This window comes from Typha angustifolia, chromosome 9, assembly GCF_048772165.1.
Source record: "Typha angustifolia cultivar Huaian chromosome 9, ASM4877216v1, whole genome shotgun sequence".
Taxonomy (NCBI): Eukaryota; Viridiplantae; Streptophyta; class Magnoliopsida; order Poales; family Typhaceae; genus Typha; species Typha angustifolia.
The window spans coordinates 11441820-11465912 of record NC_133247.1 but is presented as its reverse complement, the minus strand read 5'-3'; the positions used below and the strand labels follow the sequence as shown (position 1 = coordinate 11465912).

General features: G+C 34.5%; 2 protein-coding genes across 6 annotated transcripts; both read left to right on the top strand.

Moving 5' to 3' along the window:
* Positions 1–6382: 6382 nt before the first annotated feature.
* Positions 6383–18584, top strand: LOC140766614 (probable protein phosphatase 2C 11). 5 transcript variants are annotated; one of them, XM_073106084.1, is made up of 14 exons: positions 6383–6551; positions 8636–8722; positions 8949–9060; positions 9143–9274; positions 12197–12266; positions 13676–13784; positions 13891–14044; positions 15238–15363; positions 15471–15594; positions 15678–15754; positions 15866–15918; positions 17789–17843; positions 18014–18192; positions 18282–18584. In XM_073106084.1, exons 4-14 carry the CDS (start codon positions 9158–9160, stop codon positions 18292–18294), a joined length of 1077 nt encoding a protein of 358 aa, XP_072962185.1. In that variant the 5' UTR covers positions 6383–6551; positions 8636–8722; positions 8949–9060; positions 9143–9157; the 3' UTR covers positions 18295–18584. The 5 variants fall into 5 exon arrangements, with proteins under 5 accessions (XP_072962185.1, XP_072962183.1, XP_072962184.1 ...); XM_073106082.1 differs by having other exon boundaries at positions 8609–8722; XM_073106083.1 differs by having other exon boundaries at positions 8606–8722.
* An 808-nt stretch (positions 18585–19392) lies between these two features.
* LOC140767535 (uncharacterized) lies at positions 19393–21479 on the top strand. Its single transcript, XM_073107485.1, has 3 exons — positions 19393–19690; positions 19755–20047; positions 20579–21479. Exons 1-3 carry the CDS (start codon positions 19597–19599, stop codon positions 21014–21016), a joined length of 825 nt encoding a protein of 274 aa, XP_072963586.1. The 5' UTR covers positions 19393–19596; the 3' UTR covers positions 21017–21479.
* Positions 21480–24093: the final 2614 nt, after the last annotated feature.

Sequence of the window (24093 nt, the reverse complement as noted above, 5' to 3'; positions counted from 1 at the left end):
GTTACTTTTCCTACTCACAGTTGGTTGTGTAAATAGACTTATCAAAAGTGCAGCAAATCAAAGTATTGATGGCGGATCGAGAATGGATGGATTGAATTTAGTAAGATGTCACCAAAGAATAACTCATAGAGAGCTTTCAGAAGCTACAGGAGGCTTTAATCATAACAATCTGATAGGTTCTGGTGGCTTTGGAAGTGTCTACAGAGGTGAACTAAGTGATGGCAGCTTGGCTGCAATAAAAGTACTAAAACTGCAATCAGGAAACTCTACCAGAACTTTCAACAGAGAATGCCAAGTACTGAAGAGGATTCGCCATCGAAACTTGATGAAGATCATAACTACTTGTGTGCTTCCAGATTTTAAAGCACTGGTGCTCCCTTACATGGCCAATGGAAGCTTGGAAAGCCATCTACATGAAGGATCAACATACTTGAGCTTGATGCAAAGAGTAAATATATGCAGTAATGTAGGGATGGCATACCTTCATCACCATTCTCCTTTTCAGGTCATCCATTGTGACCTAAAGCCTAGTAATATTCTCCTCAGTGATGGCATGGCTGCTATGGTTTCAGACTTTGGAATAGCCAGATTGATTACTACAGTGGCTGAAGGAAATGCAAATGAAGATGCAACAAGTTCAACAGCCAATTTGCTTTGTGGGTCACTTGGATATGTTGCTCCAGGTACAACTTACCTCAATTGAAATATATATATATATATATATATATATATATATATATATATATATATATGATCTGAAAACTAATTGCTTGCTATTATTTGTTATGATTCCAGTCAGCATTTTCACGAATTTACTCTTCGAGCCCCATTTTTGCATCTATTCTCACAAAATACACTAAGTTAACCATGACTAAGGGAAAGGTACCAATGGTAGAATATTCTGTTAGATTTTACGAGAATACAAATGATCACAAATTGCTTGCTATTATTTGTTATGATTCCAGTCAGCATTTTCACGAATTTACTCTTCGAGCCCCATTTTTGCATCTATTCTCACAAAATACACTAAGTTAACCATGACTAAGGGAAAGGTACCAATGGTAGAATATTCTGTTAGATTTTACGAGAATACATCTCTCTGAAATGATCACAAATTTTTTTTAAAAAAAATTCTATTACAATAATTTCAGTTAGAAGTATATGCATAAATCATTCTCAATATGATATTTAATGCAAGATATCAAATCATTAACATGGAAATATCTAGTTCTCAAGAAAGCATTGACATTTTCATCTCTTTAGGAAACTAATTCACACCTCAATCATAAATTCACCACTAAGATACATAATTAAGGACAGAGAAAAACCCAAATCGCAGAACAATAAATCGAGCACGAATCACTTGGCATTACGCAAGGGGCACGAAGTAATCCCTCCGGTACCGATCCGGGTTGGCCGCGACGATAACGTAGATGGCGTAGATGATCCCAGGGATATAGCCCAAGATGGTAAGCAGCAGAGAGATGCAGAATTCGAGCTGTTAATGGCAAAAGACAAAGATTACCAACTTGGTTAGAAGAGGAGGAGAGAAAAAGGGATTTCGATGGAAGGTCGGGAGTAGGAGAATCGTGCGTACGCTGCAGCAGCCGTAGTGGAGGAAGACACCGAGAGGTGGGAGGATGATGGCGATGAGGATCTCCAGAAAGAGGCAGCATCGATCCGAAGCCATTTCTCGATTTCCTCTCTCGGTCTCCCCCGATCTCCTCTCTCTCTCTCCCTATAAGGTTGAAGGCTTTTGCAAATAACCACCTACGTTTTGGATTTATTGTGACATAGCTCCTCTCTTTTAGAATTTTGCAAATTACCTCCTTCTTTATGGGTATGTATCCAAAAAAATTGACGACCTCCCTAGCCAGCTAGCCTTTAGCCCTTTATCAGGGGATGGGGATTTGGTGCTGATTGGTCCACGCTATTTATATAATTATATTTAATGCAACTTTTTAGCAAAAACACCCTTCTAAAGAGTTATTCACAAGTGAGAAAGGATACGAGAAAGAGGTGGTTATTTGAGCGGTAAATTTGGAGGAGATGGTTGTTATGATAAAGTAGAAATATAGGCAGTAATTTGCAAATGGAAAAACAAAACACAGATAAGCATCAGGGGACAAAGTCAAACAAAGATTAGTTGCGGTGGCAACGTATACACCAAAAATGCTGCATGTGGTCTACATGTCTACAGCTAGTTGTGATTAATTTTTAGAAAATTTTATAAATTACACCTTATATTTTATCTATTTGTAATTCTCATCTCATCTATAAGATTTTTATAACTCGACCCCTCTGTTCAGGAGAAAAAATAGGCAGTCATTCTTAAGTTTTTCGATGACTGTACTTTTGAGAAACTTAGGATCAATTAAAAAGAAAATTTTAAATCATTAATTTTATACAAAGAAAGGAGATCAAAGTGCATGATTATTATTATTCTATTTTATTTTAATTTTTAAAGAGTTTAAGAGAGAAATGATGTGTTTTAGATGGGATTAATCTATCTCATTCAAACAAATTGAAATCTCGTTTGAATGAGTTTCCAACAGAATTCCTCTGATGTGATCAACACTATTTTTTAAATAAAAATAAATTTTTTATATTATTTAAAAAATATTTTACAAAATTGTTATTCAGGTATCAATATCGATACCTTATTAGGGCCGGAGATTCTACGCAGTCGATTGAGGTATGTCATTAGAAGAGTGCTAACAAACGATCTTGTGCATCCTATATACTCGATCGTGCCAAAAATAATGAATATAGAAAGCTAATAGAATTAAAAAAATATGTGACTATGACAGTCAGATTCGCACGCTTGATATATTGGAGGTCATCTAATGCGTGTCCAAATCGATCTACATAGGGTCGACTCGCATCAAATCCCAGTTTACCTAGCTAGCGATCAAACCATATAGAATGAGTTGAATTCAATCTAGTCGAGTAAATACAGCGTTTAAGTTTAGCCAATAAGATAGTGCTCAGATAGCGGTTTAATTGAGACATCATTAAGTTTTTAATTTTATTATATAAATTTAGTCAACTTATGATACTATAAAACGTAATAATGGATTCAGATATTAAAATAATTCGTCATAAAATTCAACGGAGTATACAGCTTAACAAGTCTAAGCAATTAGTATGAAAGATTAGAAAAACCATCACGATCTTTTGTCATGATGTTAATTAATTATAAGCATCATGGCAAAGATCCAAACTTAGATATTTGATGTAAAAAAGATATATATCATGTCAACCAAGATATGCACGTCACTAATTAATAATAAAATTAGTGATTGAAACCATGTCATTTCCACGTCAGCTCGTTGATTGCACTAAGATAGACAATAATAGGAGATAATTAGTATAAGAAATTGGAGTCACTTTGATATAAATATAATGATTGAGGTGGAGATTTTGAGTTGAATAGGAAAATAAACTACTAAATTAGTTTGATTTTATTATTAGATGGTTGAACCAATAACCCGTGCAACTCGGCTGAGGTGGAGATTTTGAGTTGAATAGGAAAATAAACTACTAAATTAGTTTGATTTTATTATTAGATGGTTGAACCAATAACCCGTGCAACTCGGCTGGTTTTTTCTTCGGAACCGGCAATATTTTTATTTTGTAAAGTTATATAATTATTCTTAATATTTAGTTAGTTTGATATCATTCTAAAGATATTTTAGTCCAAAAAATTAAAAAATATTTAGTGAACAACATATTTATTTTCTTTTAAATATTTGTGATTGTTAATTTATCAAATATATATGCTAAGTTAAAAATATACAATCTGTGATTCAGGAATTGATCAGTATAAGTTTTTAAAATTTGATGTTGCTAAATATAAATATTAGTTAAAAATGGCTAAGTAATAAAAGACATTTGACTATCTATATATTATTTTAAGTATTTTAAAATATTTTTTAAGCGATTCAACCAAATGAATCACTGTTGAACCAATAATCTAATTACGATCTCTAATTAGGTCAACGTTCGATCCGCTTCTAATAAGATAGTATTTAGTTTGTTGTTTGTGTATAAATAAGATACCCTTTATTTATGAGTAATGTAAAACTAATAATTTCGTTAATAAAATATTTAAAATTAACAAAATACCCCCATAATATATATCACACATTAATATATTAGAACAAAAGGGTTTTTATTTAAATAACAACGACCCCTCACTTCTTCTACGTTTTAATTAGAGGTGAATTATAACTCATTCCTTAGTTTATATAAAATGATAGCGGGGTCTATTATCAATCTTGGGTGTTAGCATTCTTATTCTGAGTGAAAAACTTAACAGTTTTATATTAGTCATAAGTATATAGTAGTTAATTAATATAAAATAAAGTAGAGTTTTCTTAGAGTATCTCCAATCGGGCTCCAAAACTCCAAATTTGGAGCCCGGTGAAACTCCAACCGAGCTCCTAGCTCCAAATTTGGACCCTCATTTAAAAATTTGGAGCCCAACTCCAATACTATTCAACTTTTAGAAATACCAATTTTGCCCTACAAAAGCTTTATTTAAAATTTTAAATTCCGTCCGTATCCTTTATTAAATAATCTAATTAATTAAACTAAATATATAATTAATTTTGCTAATCAATTTTTTTAAAAAATAGTACCATTAGAATGCTCTCATAGAGATCTTTAAAATGAGTCTAATATTAAATTATTTAAGTTATTTTAAATATTTTATTTTTATTATGTAATATAATTTTGATGTTTTTAATTAAAAAAATAGTAATTTAAAATTATGTGTGAAAACTATTGAATATTAGTCTTATTATAAAGATATCGATGAGAGTTTTATAAACATATATTTTTTATTACAAAATAATAATATTAAGAGGTCTTATTAAGTGATTTAGCATATATATATATATAATATTATATTAATTAAATAATAAATATGGAGCCCGATGCTTAGCTCTATATTTGGAGCCCTTGGAGATGCTCTTATAGAGCTTTAATTGCCAATTGCTTACAGTGATTGAACTTTAGTTGTGTTAGGCTGTTAGCTGAATGTGTTTGCCTTGAATTGTCACTATTATCTCTTCATCCCTAATCTCGATAATTTCCTCATTTTCTCTATGTTTTCTTTTAGTTTTAGATGTTGCAAATTATCATATTGGGTTTTTTGTGATCACCATGATATATCAACTCTTTTGTAACTGTGCTATCTTTTATGACTACGAGGGAGGCTTGTCTTAAGTACTTATATCTTAGTTATTTTCTTGATACTCTACTTTATTATTATTTGATTTGTATTCAGTCAAATATGTGAGACTTATCATAGGAATGTTAATAAAGAATTATTAGTCTACCTACTTCCATAAGACAAAAAAAAAGTAGAATAATTTTGGTCCAAAGTGCAAAAGTTATTTAAGCCATTTTTTGGTAGGGCTGTATGCTTAAATAAGAGATCTAAAATAATAAAATAATATAAGGAATCTAGATCTATATCTATGAGTTAGAAACCCCACATATAAAATATCTCTCTATCTCTTTCGTGTATTAAAATGTTTGGAATTTATGCATATCACAACCTATATTTTATGATTCAAGTTGTCTTTGAGAACTTTTATAATCTAACCCTTCATTTCTCATATAATTCTTATTTAGCACTCTAAATAAGCTTAGACGGTACTAAAAAATAAATATTTCATTATAATATATATAATAATTTTTAAATATCTAAATTACTTATATCTTCTTCAACCTCAGGAAAGATGATGAGGACGTGGTGGATGAGATAGATGGAAAATATGGTAGAGGGATATAAAAAATGAGAGGAAATAGTGAAGGTATTTTAGTAATTTAGTCGACGTTAGTTAATCAAAATAACATCAGGATATTAAATGATAATTATAGAAAAAAATAAGGAGACAGATTATAAATAAAATATAGGATATAATTTGTAAAATCCCTAGGTAGACTTTCTCTTTAAAAAAATAAATAAATAAACCCTATAAATAAAACTTATCTTCTCCCATTTCTCTAATACATGGAGATCACGTCAACATCATTTATATGAGTTTTTGACCAACCTAGTTCTCTCACAAATTTTTATTCTTCTATTTATCGTTAAATTAAAATATTAATTTTATCAATAATTTATAGAATTTTTTAGATAAATAATTGAGACAGTTCAGTATGAAGACTTATATATCTACATTTAAACAAATACTTTTAATATTAAATTTATGATATAGATTGGTAATTGATGCCCACATTAACATCGAACGTGTCGACCACTCATTGGTTTACTTCCATGATATGTTGGTTCTGTAATCCTTAGCTCATCATCCCATACGCCTAACGGAGTAATTATATATAATCTCCGACAAACGAACAAAGTAGAAGCGGAGAGAGAGAGAGAGAGAGAGAGAGAGAGAGAGAGAGAGAGAGAGAGAATAGAGTTGAGGATCCAAGCAATTGTCTCGAATCTCTGTATGCCTTCTTGTCCATCTGGATCTCTGCCTTCCTTGCTCTTCGTTAGAACCCATCTGGGCTCCGCATGTTTATCTTTCGTGAGTTTTCCCTGATTCCCTCGTTTCTTTCTCAAATGGGATTGTTTGGTCGCGTATTTCTGTGTTGTGCTGTGGAATTGGTGATCAAAATTGGATTTTGGGATGTAGTTTTTTGTTTTTAATGTGGCGGATTGTGAATTGGGCGTTGTTGGGTTTTGTTTGATTGATTGTTTTCGTTCCTTGTTTCGAAGTTCTTTGGGTTTTGGTTATGGTTTCACATGATTGGAGATACTGGTCCTCTAGTTGGACTTAGTTGGTGAGGATTGTGTTCGGGATGTCATTGAGTTCTTGTTCGTGATAGAAGGGCGAGTTAATTTGCACTCAAGGGTTTGCTTGATTCTATTGTATATGCACCGCAGGCCGCAGCCTCGCTGAAATGGAAAGAAAGAGAGAAAGTAAACCAAAAGATACTTCAAAAGAAAAGAAAAAGAATAAAGTTCCATATGTTTGAAGATATTCAGATTGCTATCGGCATCTCAAAAGTTGTTGGATTGGATAAAATTGTAGCACCCCATTGATAATAGCTTTTTTGAATACACATGCTCTGCAACCAGTCTTATCTACAGATAGAAGAAGTAAGTCCACGGTCATATTTCAAATGATGACCACAGGTATTGGTTCCCATGACTTAGTTTCCTCCAAACTTGCTTTAGAGCAAGCACAATGGAGAAATTGCCAGAATTTTCTGCTGGAAATCAGCCAGGTCGCCAATATTGAGGAAACATTTGGGATTTGAAGCTCCTTTTTTTGGTTTGGAGGTGGTTACAGAGAATTAATGGAGTCTGCTATTTAGTTAGGAATGAAAGATACAGTTTCTAGCTTTTCTATTCAGGGAGGATATTTTTAATGGTCAATATCTCTTTGAGGTAAGTTGGTTTGTGGTCAATAACCTAAGGACAGATTTTCAAGCTTTCTAGTAATCTCCGTTCCTTATATATTAATTAACAGAATTGGTTGGTATAAAGAATCTCTAGGCCTGTTAAACTGGCCAATTGTTGCCCTTCAGATATTGGAAAGCTGAAGACCGATTCTTTTCCTTTCTCACTAAAGGTTATAATTGGGAAAATCAAAAGGGTGTCATTCTCGCTATGTGGCAGTTTTACCTATCTACTGCACAATCTAGTACTAATGGTTAAACGTTCCTAATTTATTTATTATCTTGTAAAGAGTTGCTCAAACTTTAAAGCTGTAGGAGAATTATTAATTTGTAAAACACTCTCTTGCTGAAATGGAGCCATGTCTGTGTTTAATTAGGTGCATGTGTCCATAGTTTCTTTTGCTATTTTAAAGTTCTTCAGGTGCCTATTTCTCAGAACTCTTATTCATTAGTGGCCTCTCTGAATTTAAGATTTGTTTCATGATAATTACCAACTAAATATTCTAGTGTGCACTTAATTTGTCAGATTTATCTTTTAGAAAGTAGTGTTTATCATGTAAAAACATCCTACGTATCTAATGAGGTAATATTATAATTTGGTTCCATTCTGTCCCTTGATGCCTTCAGAGTTGTGGCAATTGTAAACTGAGCCAGCATTTTTAAGCAATGCAGAATTACTGCAATACTATAGATCATTCATTCCGGACTGGAAAGTTATGATCTCATAGCTGGGCAACTAGGCAGCCGGTAAAGAAAGACCAAGAATTCAACAAGTATGATTGATGTATTTTCTCACACGATTAATTGGTTATTGCTAACTACTTTTCAATTAGGTGATCTTTTATAACTCGATACGCACCACAAATATACAATGTTTGCTGAATTTGTAGAAGGTGGCAGAAAATATCTGGACAAATTGGTTAATGAATATCAGGGATATTGTTGTACCTGCGATTAAGCTCTTTTTATAGTGTTGTAGCCTTGTTTTCTTATATCTGTTCTAAGTAGTCTTGACAAATGTAACACAAGATAGTTTTGCTGATAGTTTAGATTTTTTATTTTACCTCAGCGGATGATGAAAAGTTTGACTATTAGATCATTAAATGTAGACAATCATTTATATTTTTATACTAGCAGTGGGAGCATGTTGCTAAATTTTGGTTTTTTGGCTGTCTAGCAGCTTTTGATGATTGTCTCTGTGGCGCAGCTAGAAGTTTATGTGCTTGACAAAATCCAGTAATGATAAATGCTGATCTAGATTCTGGTGGTTACTTTTCTGGGCTCCAAGCCTCAGGTTTGAGTGTACCTTTTTTAACAGAAGACTAAATTGGTTTCCGTAACTGATTGGAATTTCTTACTCTTATAGGGTAGGACTAAGCCTTTTTCTTTCCTCTGATATTAGGAAAACAAGAACATTTTAATACAATTTCATTAAGTTATTTCTTCTTGATGGGTTAACTATTGAGTCTGATTGCTTGTTCTGTAATAGATAATTATATTAATGGCTTGTTTTGATTTAGACTGCTGAGCCTTCTTATTTGCAAAGAATAACTCTGAGGGAGCAGTTTTGGATTTACCTGTTTGGGTGGAGCATTGTACTGGTGTTCTCTGTATCCTAATCTGTAATTTCTGGTATGCTCCTCATGCCATTATGACTTTTTTAACTTTGTAATGCAAGGAAAATTCTCTGTCTTATGAGATTTCACATTTTCAGCTGCACCTGGTACAAATGGGAGTATATCTTAGCACTCCGAAGACTGAGAAGTTTTCCGAGGATGGTGAGAATGACAGGCTAAAGTTTGGTCTTTCTTCAATGCAAGGATGGCGTGCAACTATGGAAGATGCTGTGAGTTTCTCTCTTTCTTAAACTTTATCATTGCCGTAAATCCAATGATGTGAAGCTTAAGTACTTTCTGGAAGATTCTGTGAACTAAAGATGTAACAGTAGTTGACATTCAGAAACTGAAGAGTGCTTCTCTATTGTTTATGTGCTCAATCAGAAAACAGCATGCCTTTAAGACATCGATTTTGTATATATGTGTGCCATAACTAGATGATCAAGGGAGAAAATTATGAATGTAATTTCATAATGCGATCATTTTATGGTAAACTTGATGCAGAATGATAGTATCAACTCTTGGAATCCACCAACAAAAGAAAAAAGAAGAAGATAATCTCAAAATCTCCAAATTTCATTAACCTCAAATAGTAACATAACAAGCTTTTATATAGGCAAACCCTAAAAAGGGTAAAAAATTAAAATGCCATTCAAGAAAAAGAGTAAAATCTCCTTGTGTGAAAATCTCTTCCTCATGACTCATCGCCCAACTAAAGTGTCACTGGATGAGCCGCCCTTTTACGTCTGCGTGAGTACATATGCCTGAATGTGGTGTCCATACTAACTCTCCCGGCATGGGAGAAACTCGGCTCTGTCGAGTGGGGCTAAGGGTGGCTCTAGTAAAAATCCTAGAGATCATGATCTATCTACTGAAACTCCTTGTGTGTGATCCACGTGCTATCAGAAGTTTAGGCAGTGTCTCTATCAGACTAGGAATCGGTGAACTCCTCTATCAACATTAGATGCTATCTATTAATCCAAAATAGCATTTATCTTTTCTTTTTGTGTGGATGGAGGAAGGTAAGTGGCAAGGTCTAAAGCATGTATATCTGGAGGGGTGAAAAATAGTTGTATCATAAGGATCATCAAGGATGCCTACAGGAGGTTTATAGGCTACTAAATCTTCGATATTAAAAGTGAAACTAATGCCGTAATTAGAGAGAATATCTATAGCGTAAGTATTAGGTCTTACACATTTCAATATCTAAAAAGGTCTAGCTCTATGGGCTTGCAATTTCCTTGTGGTGCCCAAAGGAAACTACTTGGGTCTAATATGAACCGTGACATAATATCCAACATGGAATTCCATAGCACGTCAATGCAAATCACCCTATTGTTTATATTGAAGATTACTAGCTTTGATTCGCTTACTTATCTTTTGATGTAATGAATGGATGCGATATGCAAATGCTTTTGTAGATTCTAAGACTCTAGAATGAGGAGACATAGAAAGAAGGTCTACATGTTTATGAGCTTTAATATGCATAGACAATCTTAAATGGATTCATGCCCAACGATGGCTGTGCCACAGGCACGGACCGTGCCGTAAGAGGAGAGAAAAAGTTAAGGGATACTCACCTTCATTGTTGAAGTCGCCGATCGCCTTCACGCGAGCTTGCGTCGGGTGCCTTAACCCGAGGGAGGAGGAAAAAAATTTGAGAGAGAGAGAGAGAGAGAGGGTTATTGGTTAAAAATTTAAGTTACGAATTCGGATCTAGACCCACAACTTAAGTTTTTAATTGATAACCCCCCTCTCTATCTCTCTCTCTCTCTCTCTTTCTTCCTCTTCCCTCAGGCTAGGGCACCCGACGCGAGCTCAGTCGACGGCGATCGGCGACGGGTAGATTGACGACGAGGTCGATAGTGAGCGGCGAAGCTATTAGGAGGGGTGCCATGCAGCACCTCTCGTGCCACGTGCCGATAGGCACAACCATCCATACTCATGCTTATAGACATATTAATAGAGTTATATGCAAATTGTGCTATAGGAAGAGTGAAATCTCAGTTTCTATTATGATCACCTACGGTTCAACATAAAAGATTTCCCAGGCTATAGTTGACGACCTCTGTTTGACTGTCAGTTTGAGGATGATAACTTATTGAAAAGTCAATTTTGTGCTTATCGTATGTGATAAAGTTTTCCAAAAGTAATTCATAAATTGAACATCCCGATTAGACACAATAGTTTTTTGGGTATATCATATAGTTTGATTATATGGTCAAAATAAAGCCTCGCAATTCTCAAAGCATCGGATGTTTTAGTGCACGGAATGAAATGAGCCATTTTGAAAAAAAATGGTCTACAACCACAAAGATAGAGTCGTGCTTGCAAAAAGTACGTGGTAAACCAAGTACAAAATCCTTACTCACACGAGCGATCTGGTACAGAAAGTGGAGTGTATAGACCAGTGTTTTATAGAAAATCCCCTCATGTGAAAATCTCTCCCTCACGATTCATCACCCAACTAAAGTGTTATTGGATGGGTTGCCCTCCTACATATGTGTGAGTACACATGCCTGAATGTGGTGTCTGCACCAAAAGTATTTTGACTTTTCTCCCTTTCAACTAAAAAGATGAGATTGGAAATTAATATGATCTCCTTTTTTCCATTTTCTTTGCTTTGGAAAAATCATTAGAAAGTATAATTACTGTAATAAGGAAAATTTGCTTTCGTGGACGTAATATTTCTAAATGACCAGTATAATGGAAAAATGATGGTACTCTATTCGTCAAATCAAAGGATGAATAAAAATGTAATTTGAGTACAATGTCAGAACTCTGAAATTTTTAAGACGAGGAGGGTGTGGGGTTCCTCCAAAAGATGGTTATTCTATTGACTAAAAATACTTAGTTTGTAGCATGTCCATTCCAGAAGATAAGAGAAATATTCGTTTGACATCTATGTGCGACTCATTTAAGTTTGTAACCCAGCGAAAACAGAAAACAAACTTGACTCGTCAAACCTTCTCATCTGTCACTCATGAGAATGGATTCCTATTATATTGGCAGTTTAATTTTCTTGCTAGTAAACTTTGTGGAATTAGGGTGATAACAATAACTGGATAGATATATTATAATTCATTCTGCATCACTATTTTAATATACATTGATCTTCCTTAAGCATGTATCTAAGACATACTGTGTTGCAGCATGCAGCACTGCCAGATCTTGATAAAATCAACAGCATATCATTCTTTGGTGTTTATGATGGCCATGGAGGTAAGCTTTCTTAAAATTTTTTTGTTATACTGTGAAAATTACTTCTCTTTTCCCTAAAATCGATACTCGAGTTATTCATGTTTAGCGTTTTCTTATTGCATCTTAAACCATTTGATGTGTTCCTCATTTTCTTTTAATCAGTATTCCTTGTGCAGTTTGTGCAACCTGTATAATGGGCAAATACTTGTCTTTTTCTCTTTTAAATTTTTGGTTTTCCGCGGGTTTGTTTGGCAGAAATATTTATTCAACTTTCAATTGCATTTCATATTGACATGAGTGGGGAATCTGCTTTTGTTATTGATTTGTTTGCTTGAGAATATGTTTCTGATTCTGTTCTGCACTTTGAATTTAGAAACATAAAACATGTTCAAATCAGATTCCATCCCAAAAATGGAAACGAAGGACGGGTCACCGTTGTAAAGTGTTGTCCTTGATCCAGGGGAATAATGGTGCCAGAAAGGGTGTTATTGAGAGAAAAAGATTGGAGAGGGCAAGAATATTGAATTCCCAGTCAGGAGAGAGGATAATCAATCCTTACATTTATTGACCTCTGCTCACTTCCAACTGAATTCAAATATTTGGCATCAGAAGGTAATTTTATTGAAAGAAATCATAAAATTGATACAAGACATACACCGTTGTAATAGTGGTTTTGGAATCGAAATCAGAGAAATTGATATTGAGAGTTTGTCATGCGGATGTGAAACTACATCAATCTGGTTGAAGTTGGCTCAAGAAATTGTCTCGGAAGGTCATCTAGGTGATTACACTGAAGGGGTTAATATTTAATATGGAGAGTCATCCTCATCAAGAAAACAACTAAAATGATGGTTTGACCGTGTATCTTAACTCTTCAATTTTTAAGTACTTGTAGAAACATGAATAAAGATTGTATGCCGAAATATGTATGGCCAGAATAGTTCATTGGGGAGCTGACTTTGACTGCAATTTAGTTTTACCTTTTCCAAGGAACAATATGCACTTAACTAAGGTGAATAGAAATGCTAGCATTCTTCATCCAGTAGCATGTTGCTTTTTTCTTTGTTAAAGTTTTCTCCAACAAATATTCCTAAATGAGCATTTATCTTGTCATATGTATCATAATCTCTAGAGGAAAGTCCTTGAAATGATAAGAATGAAGTTCTCTGTACTTTGTAGTACTTTCCTGCATGTCTTACAATGTTTAACAAAGTGTCTGGTGTTGTATTCTTATGCCAATAACAAGCTCATTAATATTAAACTCTGAAGTTCTCTATTAGTATAATATGGCTTTTAAATAAAGCCTTATAGATTTTGTGCCATATGATGGATAATTCCGAAATTTTATTCATAATGTGTACATTTTGTCGATAAGGGTGTCCTGAAATTACAATACCTGCTTTACAGTAATATTTGCTTTATTCTTTCAGGAAAGGTTGTCGCTAAGTTCTGTGCAAAGTATCTACACACTCAGGTTCTCATGAATGAAGCTTATTCAACTGGTGATTTAGGTAGTTCTGTTCAAAGAGCTTTTTTCAGGTGCATAATCTATCTGTCCGAGGCATCGATAGCTTTAGCATTGCTTTTGAAGAATTAAGCATTATTTTAGCTCATAATTACACTTGGTATACTTTCATTGCTTCAGAATGGATGAGATGATGCAAGGGCAGAGAGGGTGGAGAGAACTATCGGTACTGGGAGATAAGATAAACAAGTTCACTGGTATGATAGAAGGCTTAATCTGGTCTCCAAAAGGAAGCGACTCAAATGAGGTGGAAGATGGATGGGCTTTTGAGGAGGTAGTGATGCAACTCATGTAGTGTTCATGAACTTTTAAAGTACTGCCTAATTGACATTAATGATACTGTGGTTGGTTAGTCAGGGAGATACTAAGCATATTAAGATTTTCACTTTAAAGTAGGAAAAAAATGTATTGTTATGTATATCATTGTCATATACAAGCTACGAAGTTGTTATGATACAGGAACATATAGATGAGAATATCGTTGAATTGAAATTTGTGAAGAATAGCCTTAAAGAAAGTACTCCAGCTGCAAACAAAGAGCAGCATTGGCTGGATGATGGGCCGGAATTGTTTGAAGCATTTATAACTTAAAGAATTGCTGTTTCCAAGAGTGTCTTCTGATAGATTTTTGTGTATCTGTTAAGCCCATAGACACGAAGGAACTGCTTTTCGAATTATCATTTGTTAAGGATCCTTGATGGTCCAGTGGAATACTTCCAAATACAGTATGGTCTTGTAGAGATTTCCATTTAAATTGTTCCTGCCAAGTGTTAATAGTATAGTTCTCTAGGAGATCCTTCTGCCTTCTTTTTATTTTTTTTCCTAGCCAAGAGATTGTAGAAGTTGGGAAGCAGCATCTTATCATATTTTACTTTCTAATATAAGGGTTTTAGATTATCCAAGGATTGCCAAGCTGACCGGCATAGGGTGTGCCTATCGGCGCTTGCTATGTTGGCACAGAATCATCACGTGGCACAAGGGGTGCCGATGGCACCCCTCCTCTCTCCTCCTAAGGATCGTTGCGAAGCCTCACCATCACTGTCACCGCCACCCTTGCCTTAGTGCCGTTGTTGCATCACTGTCACCTATGTCTTTAGCCTGTCGTCGCCCCACCATTGTCTCACCTTCGCCCTAGTTGTGGGAGGAAGAGGCAAATTGAGGGTGGGGCTATGGCGGCACGGTACCTCTCTCCTCTATCTTTCTTGTTCTCTCCTTTTCTTTTCTTCTCCTCGATCTTCTTAGCCATGCCGGCCATGCCGTCGCTGTCGTGCGTCGGCACGTGCTAGCGTCAAGGGAATCCTTGAGATTATCTGTGCATCAATATATTTGCAGGAAATTTGTCCTATTATTTTTGAAGTCGACATCTCAATGCACTATTGGTGTCGAAATTTTTATATATTTGAATTTTATCATGTGGAACCGACCTTATGATAATTCAAACTAGTCTTACAAGGAATTTCTCACCAGGGACCCCACTCTGATTTCTCTGGGCCAACATCTGGGTGCACTGCTTGTGTGGCAATCATAAGAAACAACCAACTCATTGTTGCAAATGCTGGTGATTCTCGTTGTGTTATCTCAAGGAAGGGTCAGGTATGCTATGACCATTGAATGAAGAGTGTTGTTTTTCTTTTTAATTTTTCTGTAATTTAAGCTAAGCACCAATTACATGTGAAGCTTTGTTGTATCTCTTGTACTAGGCATATAATTTATCAAGAGATCACAAACCAGAGCTTGAGGTAGAAAAAGAAAGGATACTGAAAGCAGGGGGTTTCATCCATGCAGGACGAGTTAATGGAAGTTTGAATCTTTCAAGAGCTATTGGTACCTCACTATTTCTGGCAAGGGAATTTTTGTACTGTTATTTTCCACCTCTTTGCATGTCTTATAACTTCTAGTTCCTATAGGGGATATGGAATTCAAGCAGAACAAGTTTTTGCCTCCTGAAAAGCAAATTGTGACCGCCAACCCTGACATAAACATTGTAAGTAATAATTGAGATTGCCAAACTTGTAGTTGAATTGTTCATATCCATTGCAAGCCTTTCTGTTTTCAAACAAATGACTTCTGACTTATAGCTTCTGTCATTTATTAGGTGGAGCTTTGTGATGATGATGAATTTATCGTTCTGGCATGTGATGGCATTTGGTATGGCTTTTTCTGTAATCCATTCTATAAATTGTTTGTGGATACTTTCATATCTTTTCATGTAAATCATCTTGATATCCAGCATATCTTTATTGTACCTTCATTCGTATTAAATTATTGTATATAATACATATTTGCTTGTATTTGCTAGAATTTAAAAGGGAATGACCATTTGATTAGACCTGTCAAAAGCTAGTGTTTTAAACTTTCTAATTCATTGATTCCCCTTAAACTCCAATATGCAAACATTTGAAATTCTTGTTAATTCATGTACTGTAATTGTAAGTTGGAAAGATTCTGGCATATAAAATAATACAATCTCTATAATTCTCAGAGCGCCTCTTTTACCAGCTCAAGCAAACATGCACCCATGTCATGTTGTCCTATGTGCAAGTATTATTGTTTCGGTGTTCCACTTAACCACAATATATACTTTGAGGGTAAAATTTGTTTCATCACAATGAAATCAATTACATGCATATTGTCAACCATGGTTGGAATTTCCCTCTTTGCTTAACAAAAAGTGAAAAGTTCTTCATTGTCTAAGGGAAGGAGAAATTTTGACATGTTCAGAAGACAATCAGGAAAGCAATGAAATATCTATTTTGTACCAAATGATGTAGTAATTGCTGTCCTCATAATTGCATTCAAAATGTCTGACCTGAAGCAGCTGAGTCGTTGGAATCTCAATAGCATGGAATTGGTACTAAGACTTTATAAACTCATCTTTAGGGGCATCTTATATTGGACTTGCCAGTCATCCTTCCAGTTAAAATTCCTCCTATTTCCTAGTTTGTCCTTCATGAATTTGATGCTCATGATGTGACTGTCAACTAGGGGTGTAATCGAGCTGAGCTCGATCAAGCTCGAATTGAAATTAATTTCGAGCCTAATTATAGAATCAAGCTTGAATTGAAATAATCTCAATCCAAGCCTATTTCAAGCTAAGGTCGAGTCTAAATTGGCTGATCAATAATCAATTTCAAGTCTGAACCAATTCAAGCCTAAATGAACCTGATCAAGCTTGATTCAGGATTGAATCAAGGTTAAAACAAAGTATGATTCAATAGTGAAGGCATAAGAACTAAATATTATATCAATATTTTTTAGCCTTATTGAGCCAAGCTTGATCGAGCTGGCCCATGATCAAGTTTGGTTCGAAGTTAATTTCGAGCCTATTCTACGAATCAAGCTTGAATTGGCTCACTTTCGAGATGTGCTTGATCGAGCCTTAGCGAGTTGAACTCTTAATTTCGAGCCTGTTCTACAGATCAAGCTTGCATAGGCTCGCTTTCGAGATGAGCTTGATTGAGCCTTAGTGAGCTGAACTCTTACTTTTGAGCTTGTTCCACATATCAAGCTTGAATCAGCTCACTTTCGCATGAGCTTGATCGAGCTTTAGCAAGCTGAACTTGAGCGAGTTCAAGCTGACTCGATTATTTTGACAGCCCTACTATCAACATAGTACGGTTGAGTTGTTGTCAACAAAAAATCTTAAGTAATGAACTTTCTTCCAGTATGCAACTTAGGGTACTAGAAACTGTAAGTAATGAATTTGCATACAACTTACGGCACTAGAAACTTGGTCGAACAAATGGTTTATGAGCAATATAGTGGTTAAATGAGCATATTAGGGAAGTTGGCAGAATCCTTTTGTTAACATTTGTTGGGTGAAAGTGGAAATTCTGTGTTGTACTCGCCTTCTTCACCAGTTTTTTTCTTTAGAAGCTTATAAAGAGATTTCCCCGAAACTCATTAAGCTATCATAAATTATATTTCCTGTGAGCATAAGATTCAAACTGCAATATTACATTCCCATTGTTCCTAACAACTTTAGTAAGTGACAATCCCTAATTATGTCTTCTGCCAGGGACTGCATGTCAAGTCAGCAATTGGTGGATTTTGTCCGCGAACACATAAGCTCGGTTAGTAGTGTCTCCTATGACTTAGTAGTCCTAATGTTCTAAGATTGTTGTGGTTGACAATAGTTTTTGTTTTCTTCATTGATGCATGAATATCTGTCACAATCTTTAGTTAATTTCAAAAGATGGCGATCAAAAGTTGTGCTTCTTTCAACTGAAAATCCTATTTGCAGGAGATTTGCCTGTCTGCCGTGTGTGAGAGAGTACTTGACAGGTGTTTGGCACCATCAACAATTGGCGAGGGATGTGATAACATGACAATGATTTTGGTGCAGTTTAAAAAGCCAACTGACATGGCTACTTCTTCTGCTTCCGACCACTCAACACAACCTGCAGCAGGGAAACAGATGAAGTAAGTCCTCTGCCATCCGAAGTCCAAATATCCTTTTCTAAGACAATAAGATTCCAATTTCATACTGTGAACAATTCCTTTTTGACCAGTGACCAGCATTGAGTAAAATGGATCCTGAAAGCCACAGCTGAAGTGTCTAATTGCAACCATTTAGTGGGGGAGGTGCTAAGGAAATGTAAATGTATATTACCATTGACTTGTCTGAGATGCTTTGCTCTTTTTGTTGGTCCTGGTGTCTCATAACAAGTAGGTTGGAGCAATGTTATCTTGTCCAAAGTCACTAAATTATTTAGCTGTATGAAGTTGTTTTCCAAGGTAAATCCCTTTGTATGCCATCCTGTAAGTTCTCTTTTGCTTCTTTGAAAAATGTAAAGTGCTCATCCTTGCTCTGATGATTATGTTACATAGTTCTGTGAAGTACTCTGTCTTTCTGACCATATTGTTGAGTTTATGCAATTGTTTCTCACAATATAGTAGTTTTTCTTTTAGAGAAGTGAAAATTTAATAGTGACCTAGATAAATCGGTGACGCTGAGATATGAACTTGGGTACACTCATTCAACATGAATTCCTTTAGCCATTCAAGTATTATCGTATCGGCTAGCACTATATAGTAGTTGCATGTACCATTTGTTCAGCGCACTTCCGACGGCCTTAAAACGGAGCTTCACACGAGCCAAAGGTCGTCAAGTTGCTGGATCTTTTTAGTCTAGCTATTCAAGAATATATTTGTAAAGATTTGATACATCTTGTAACTTTGGTTCTCTTTGCGAATTCTATGTCTACCGACCTTTAATTAAAAAAATATATATGGGATTTTTTACTCAAATATTTTGACTCTTTAGAATTGCTACTATGGTTAGGTTTTAATGGAATATTTGTAAAATTACCTGTTTTTCAAGTTTAGAGTGTAAATTATTTATCAATTTTTTTTCTTGTACTGTAATATTGTATCACTTTGTAACCATTTCTAAATAATTTATGCAAAGGTAAAAAAAAATCTTTTGCAATCTAAGTTCAGTTTTAATTGTAATTAATTAAATTTAACTAACATAATAATATTTTAAAAATTGCATTTTTATCCATATGGCAACCGAAAGAAAGGTAGATACTTCGCCACTCTCGGATGCGGATCTGGACCCGGATCCGTAACCCATCAATTTTCACCTATAACGGTCCTCTCAGAGTGAAATTACCAAAAAGGACTTTTGGATCGTCCGTTCATATATTTTTCCCGCGCTCGTCTTCTCTCTCTCTCTCTCATTCACTCGGCGACGCTTCCCCTTTCCCGATCTTTTATTAGTCCAATCAATCAAGAGTATCACCTTCTCCGTCCAAAATCCTAACCCTAACCCTAATCGGCCATCGCTTCTCCTTCCAAAGCTCTCTCTCCTTTGCCGCTCTTATGGAATTCCGGTTCCGATCCGGCGACGGGAGGCATCCTTCGTTCCCTTCGTCTTCCTCCTCCCAAGCCTTCTTTGCCGCACAGCCAACGCGAGGTAAAAACTTTGGATTTTTTCCGTTTTCGATCTTGAATCCGTTAATGGATTTGGGGAGCAGCAGGTTCGGCTAGGGAAGTGCTGCGGAGAGAGATCAGGGAGGTGATTCGGGACGAGATACTGAGAGAGGAGGTGAGGAGGGAGTTGGAAAGCGAGGGATTGGTTTCTGCCAGACGAATGAGAGTGGAGAAATTGCATGCGCCAGTGGCGGCGGTACCATTTGCCCCTGAAGCTATGGCTAGAAATGGCCTTGGATTCGGTATGGCGACTGCGAGTCATCTAGTGGAAATTGGCTTGGATGGAAGTTTTCCTCTTAATTCTTGCCGCAGAATTAGGGATATTGAGTTGCGATCAGAGGTGCTCGCATAGTCTTCACATTCTGATTTAATTTCTTTTTGCCTGTTTCATTTTGTTTTACCTGAGATAATTTGTTATCTAGATTCAAAATGTAGTTCTGTTCTTACTAGATAATTAGGAGTAGCACTCAATCGATCTGTAACTGTTCGTATTGCTGATTGGTGCCATTAATTGGATAAGGAATGATATTGATAGCTTGAAATTAATGTAATTTATTGATAATTTCACTGTGGAGAACAACTCTCATAGTGAAAGTCTCATGGTTATGCATGTTTACAGTTCCACACCTTCTTTGTCTGCCATTTTGATGATCAAGATCACTTGTCAGGTTTATCGGATTACATGTGTAGCAGTTTGGATAATAGAATTACAAATGTAAATAGCTATGGAATCTAACTCATCGTTTGGGTGAATACATTTGTCTATGAAGCTGTCTTAATATTTGAACTACATTAGATAGATAGCCTTGAAATAGAACGTAATGTCAGTTAGATGGACTATATACTTGAGTCATTCCATGCTAACTTGCAGGTGTCTGCAACCAAGAGGAAAGCAATTGTAAATCCAGGGAGTAGCAAGCACCAGAAGCCATCTAAGGAGGAATGGTCCTGTGCTATCTGTCAGGTGACCGCAACCAGTGAAGCTTCGCTAAACGACCACCTCCTAGGTAAGAAACATGAGGCGAAGCTTGCAAACTGCAGGGTCAATGTAGCTACAGCCAAGAACAACTGCATGATCAATGCAACACCACAGGCAGAGTATGAGGCAGAACTCATGCCTGTCAAGGATCAGGAGAAAATAACTTTGCGAGTGGATGGAAAGATGCACGAGGTGCTACACAAAAAGAAGCTCCTATGGTGTGAGAGATGTAAGGTTAAATGCCATAATGCCGTCATGATGGCTGCTCACCTTAGAGGGAAGAGACATAATTCCCAGCCTGAGGAGGTGGAAGATGAACATCCAACTTGAGAAGCAAAAGAAGTTCCTACTGAAGTGGAGAAATATGTGCATGCAAGAAGCTCTGTAAGTGCTCTCATTCTTTGTTGAGATACAGACATGCAGTTGTATTTATTTCCTTATTTTTAGCTTGATTAGGCTGGATTTAATTTCTAGTACTAGATGCTATGAAGTATTAGCAAATGACTTGGATTCTTGGCAAAACATACTCCTATGTCGATCTTGGTAATATCCAATATCCGGTTGATTGCCAATTATACAAGCCTTGCTATCCGATTGATATTCATATAGTACTCGAATTGCATAACATAGCCATTTACACAGTTACATTCATGTTCTCTGTTTTAGATGACATTTATGTGGTTTTGGATAAAGAGTGATGTGGTGTTTCAAGCATATTTTGTTCTATTATTGCCGATTTATTAACCATCAGTTGTTTGATTATTTTATAAAATATAGAACATAAATTAAACTTTTAATTCTTCTCCTCAATGGATTAGTACAATGTGGGTCTAATGGTGGGAATTAGGAGAGTGAAAGAAAAGTAATTTGGAAATTGCAAATACATGTCATTTGAAAACAAAAGAGTTTCCTTGTCAATAGCTTCTTTAAGGAATTATTATGTTAGTAATCCCAAGGTGTTATATGATCTATGTCATGGAAATAAAGAATTAACTTGGAAATAGAGAAACTGCTGTCTTTCTTCTTCTTCTTCTTTTGTTTAAACACATGCTGCAAGATGAAAAATTCCAAATTATGTTTATTTTTCTCTATGTGTAGCCTGCTAATATTTTTATTTGGATTTAAGCAGGGTTTTCAATATATCTCTTTTTTGGCTTGAAATTTTGTTCCACTCTTGATCTCGAAATATAATGAGCCAAATATAAGCTAGACTTAGCTCGCGTTTGCTTAGCTTGATATATATATATATATATGCTTAAATAGTCTTTACATTTAAATCAAATGGTTGAAAATTAATGTTAATATGTATTCTAGGCACAATTTGAGCTTAGATGAATCTTTAAACTTTTGGCAATGAAGAGCTATTAAATATCAATATAGCACTTATCCTTTTGGCTCAACTTGACATCTGCGTTCGCTCTTTCTTTTCTTCAAACTTGCTAATTTGATCGTATAGCAATTTAGTTATGATCGAACATATTGGCAACTAATGATAATAGGGATAGTATAGTCATTTATAAATCAATTTGGTTGTAATTTGATCTGTACCTCGTGTGAGATTATGCTTAAGTTTAAAGTACCTAATTGTAATTTAAAATTAGGGCAAACTAGGTGGGTTTAAATTATAATTTGCTTTTTTATTTAGGGAATTTGCATATAATATATTCTGTCTTTTAATAAAATTATAGTTTACGTCCAATATTTTTACTATTTGCAAGTTAATTATAAAACCATCTGGATTAAGTCAATTATATTAAAAAAACTAAAAAATATTTTCAATCAATTCATAATAAAGGTATTTTAGTTATTTTAAAAACAAAACATTTTTACTTAATAACAATATTTTTAAGGTGTTAATTCAAATCTAATTTGAAGTGTTTTCTGTACATATTTATTAAATTATAAGATTTAATTTATAAATAGTAAAAATATAGGGCGTATATGAAAATTAATTATTTTATTTATAATCTACTAGAGCTACCAACGAGAATGTTTCTCAGTGCGTAACATGAACTAAAGTCTGATGAATTAACTTAAAATTCGTTAATTGTTACTTAGCGTAGAAGTGAAATGACTTTCACCATCTAAACTTACTTTCTACTTAGAAGTTTGAATACGTCTTAATCAATAAACTATAAAAAAAATTAAAAAAAAAATTAAAAACCTAGTAAAGGATGTGACAGACATTAATCAAACATTTTATGGATGCCCATAGCCAATATGAGCTTCTCAATTCTCAATCCAACAAATAAAATCTCCACAGATATTCCACGGCCTATGAAAGCAGATTGAGTCGGAGTTAATCGGACCGTGAATCACATAGAGTTAAATACTTAAATTTAAAATAATTAAAAATTAAACTGAATCACAATGAGTTAATTGTAATTTTATTAGGTTCGAAAGTTTTAAACGAAGTCTTTTGCTAATTATTATACATAATGATAATAAATTAAACAAACATCTTAATCAATAAGAATGTTTTATTTAAAAAAAGAAGAAGTAAATCAAACCTAGCAACAAACATCTTCAAGTCCCAATCCAAAATTTGTTTTTATTAATACACAAATCAAATCGTGTGTAATCTAATCTTCCACGACATTTCTTGAGGCTACTCAGGCTAGAGAGAGACATAAAGAATTTTCTTGTTGGAAATAATAATAAGGATGAGTCCTTTATTTGATGATGACAAGCACTTTGCGTGGAAGAACAGGGATTTGCCCTTAATATTAGCAAATCTATGATTAATTTATAAGGAACTAGTAAATTTTTCTTTTTTTTTAATCTTAATCTAAAAAATAATATAGAAGAAGATCATGTCTTACTACATCATACATTTTTAATATTTATAAATCTAGTCCTCCGACTCAGCGAATATGTACAGAAAATATCTTATGTTAGATTTAAATTAACACGTCAGAATATTTTATTAAGTAGAAATATTTTATTATTAAAATAACTAAATTATCTTTAGTATGATTTGATTAAGGATATTTTTATTATTTTTTTAATTCAATTAATTTAACTCAGAGATTTAATTAAATTTAACTAACTGATCTAATGGCTGAGTATTTTTAACACGTATCCGTTAAATTATAGTATGATGTGATAGGCATTAATCAGACCTAGCAACAAACATCTTCAAATCTCAATCCAAAATATAAGGAACAAATCAAACCGTGAGTGATCTTCCACGGCATTTCTAGGGAGGAGCCAAGAGAGGCATCTTAATTAAAGATATTATATAATAATTAATAAGGATGGCTCCTTTTCTACGTTATTAAGAGCTCATCGCCGTGCTTAATTTATATTTAGGTTAACATTTATCATACAAATAGTTTATTTAGTTAATTATATTTTATAACGCTTGTATTTGTTAAACACATATTATATCATAAATAAATATTTAA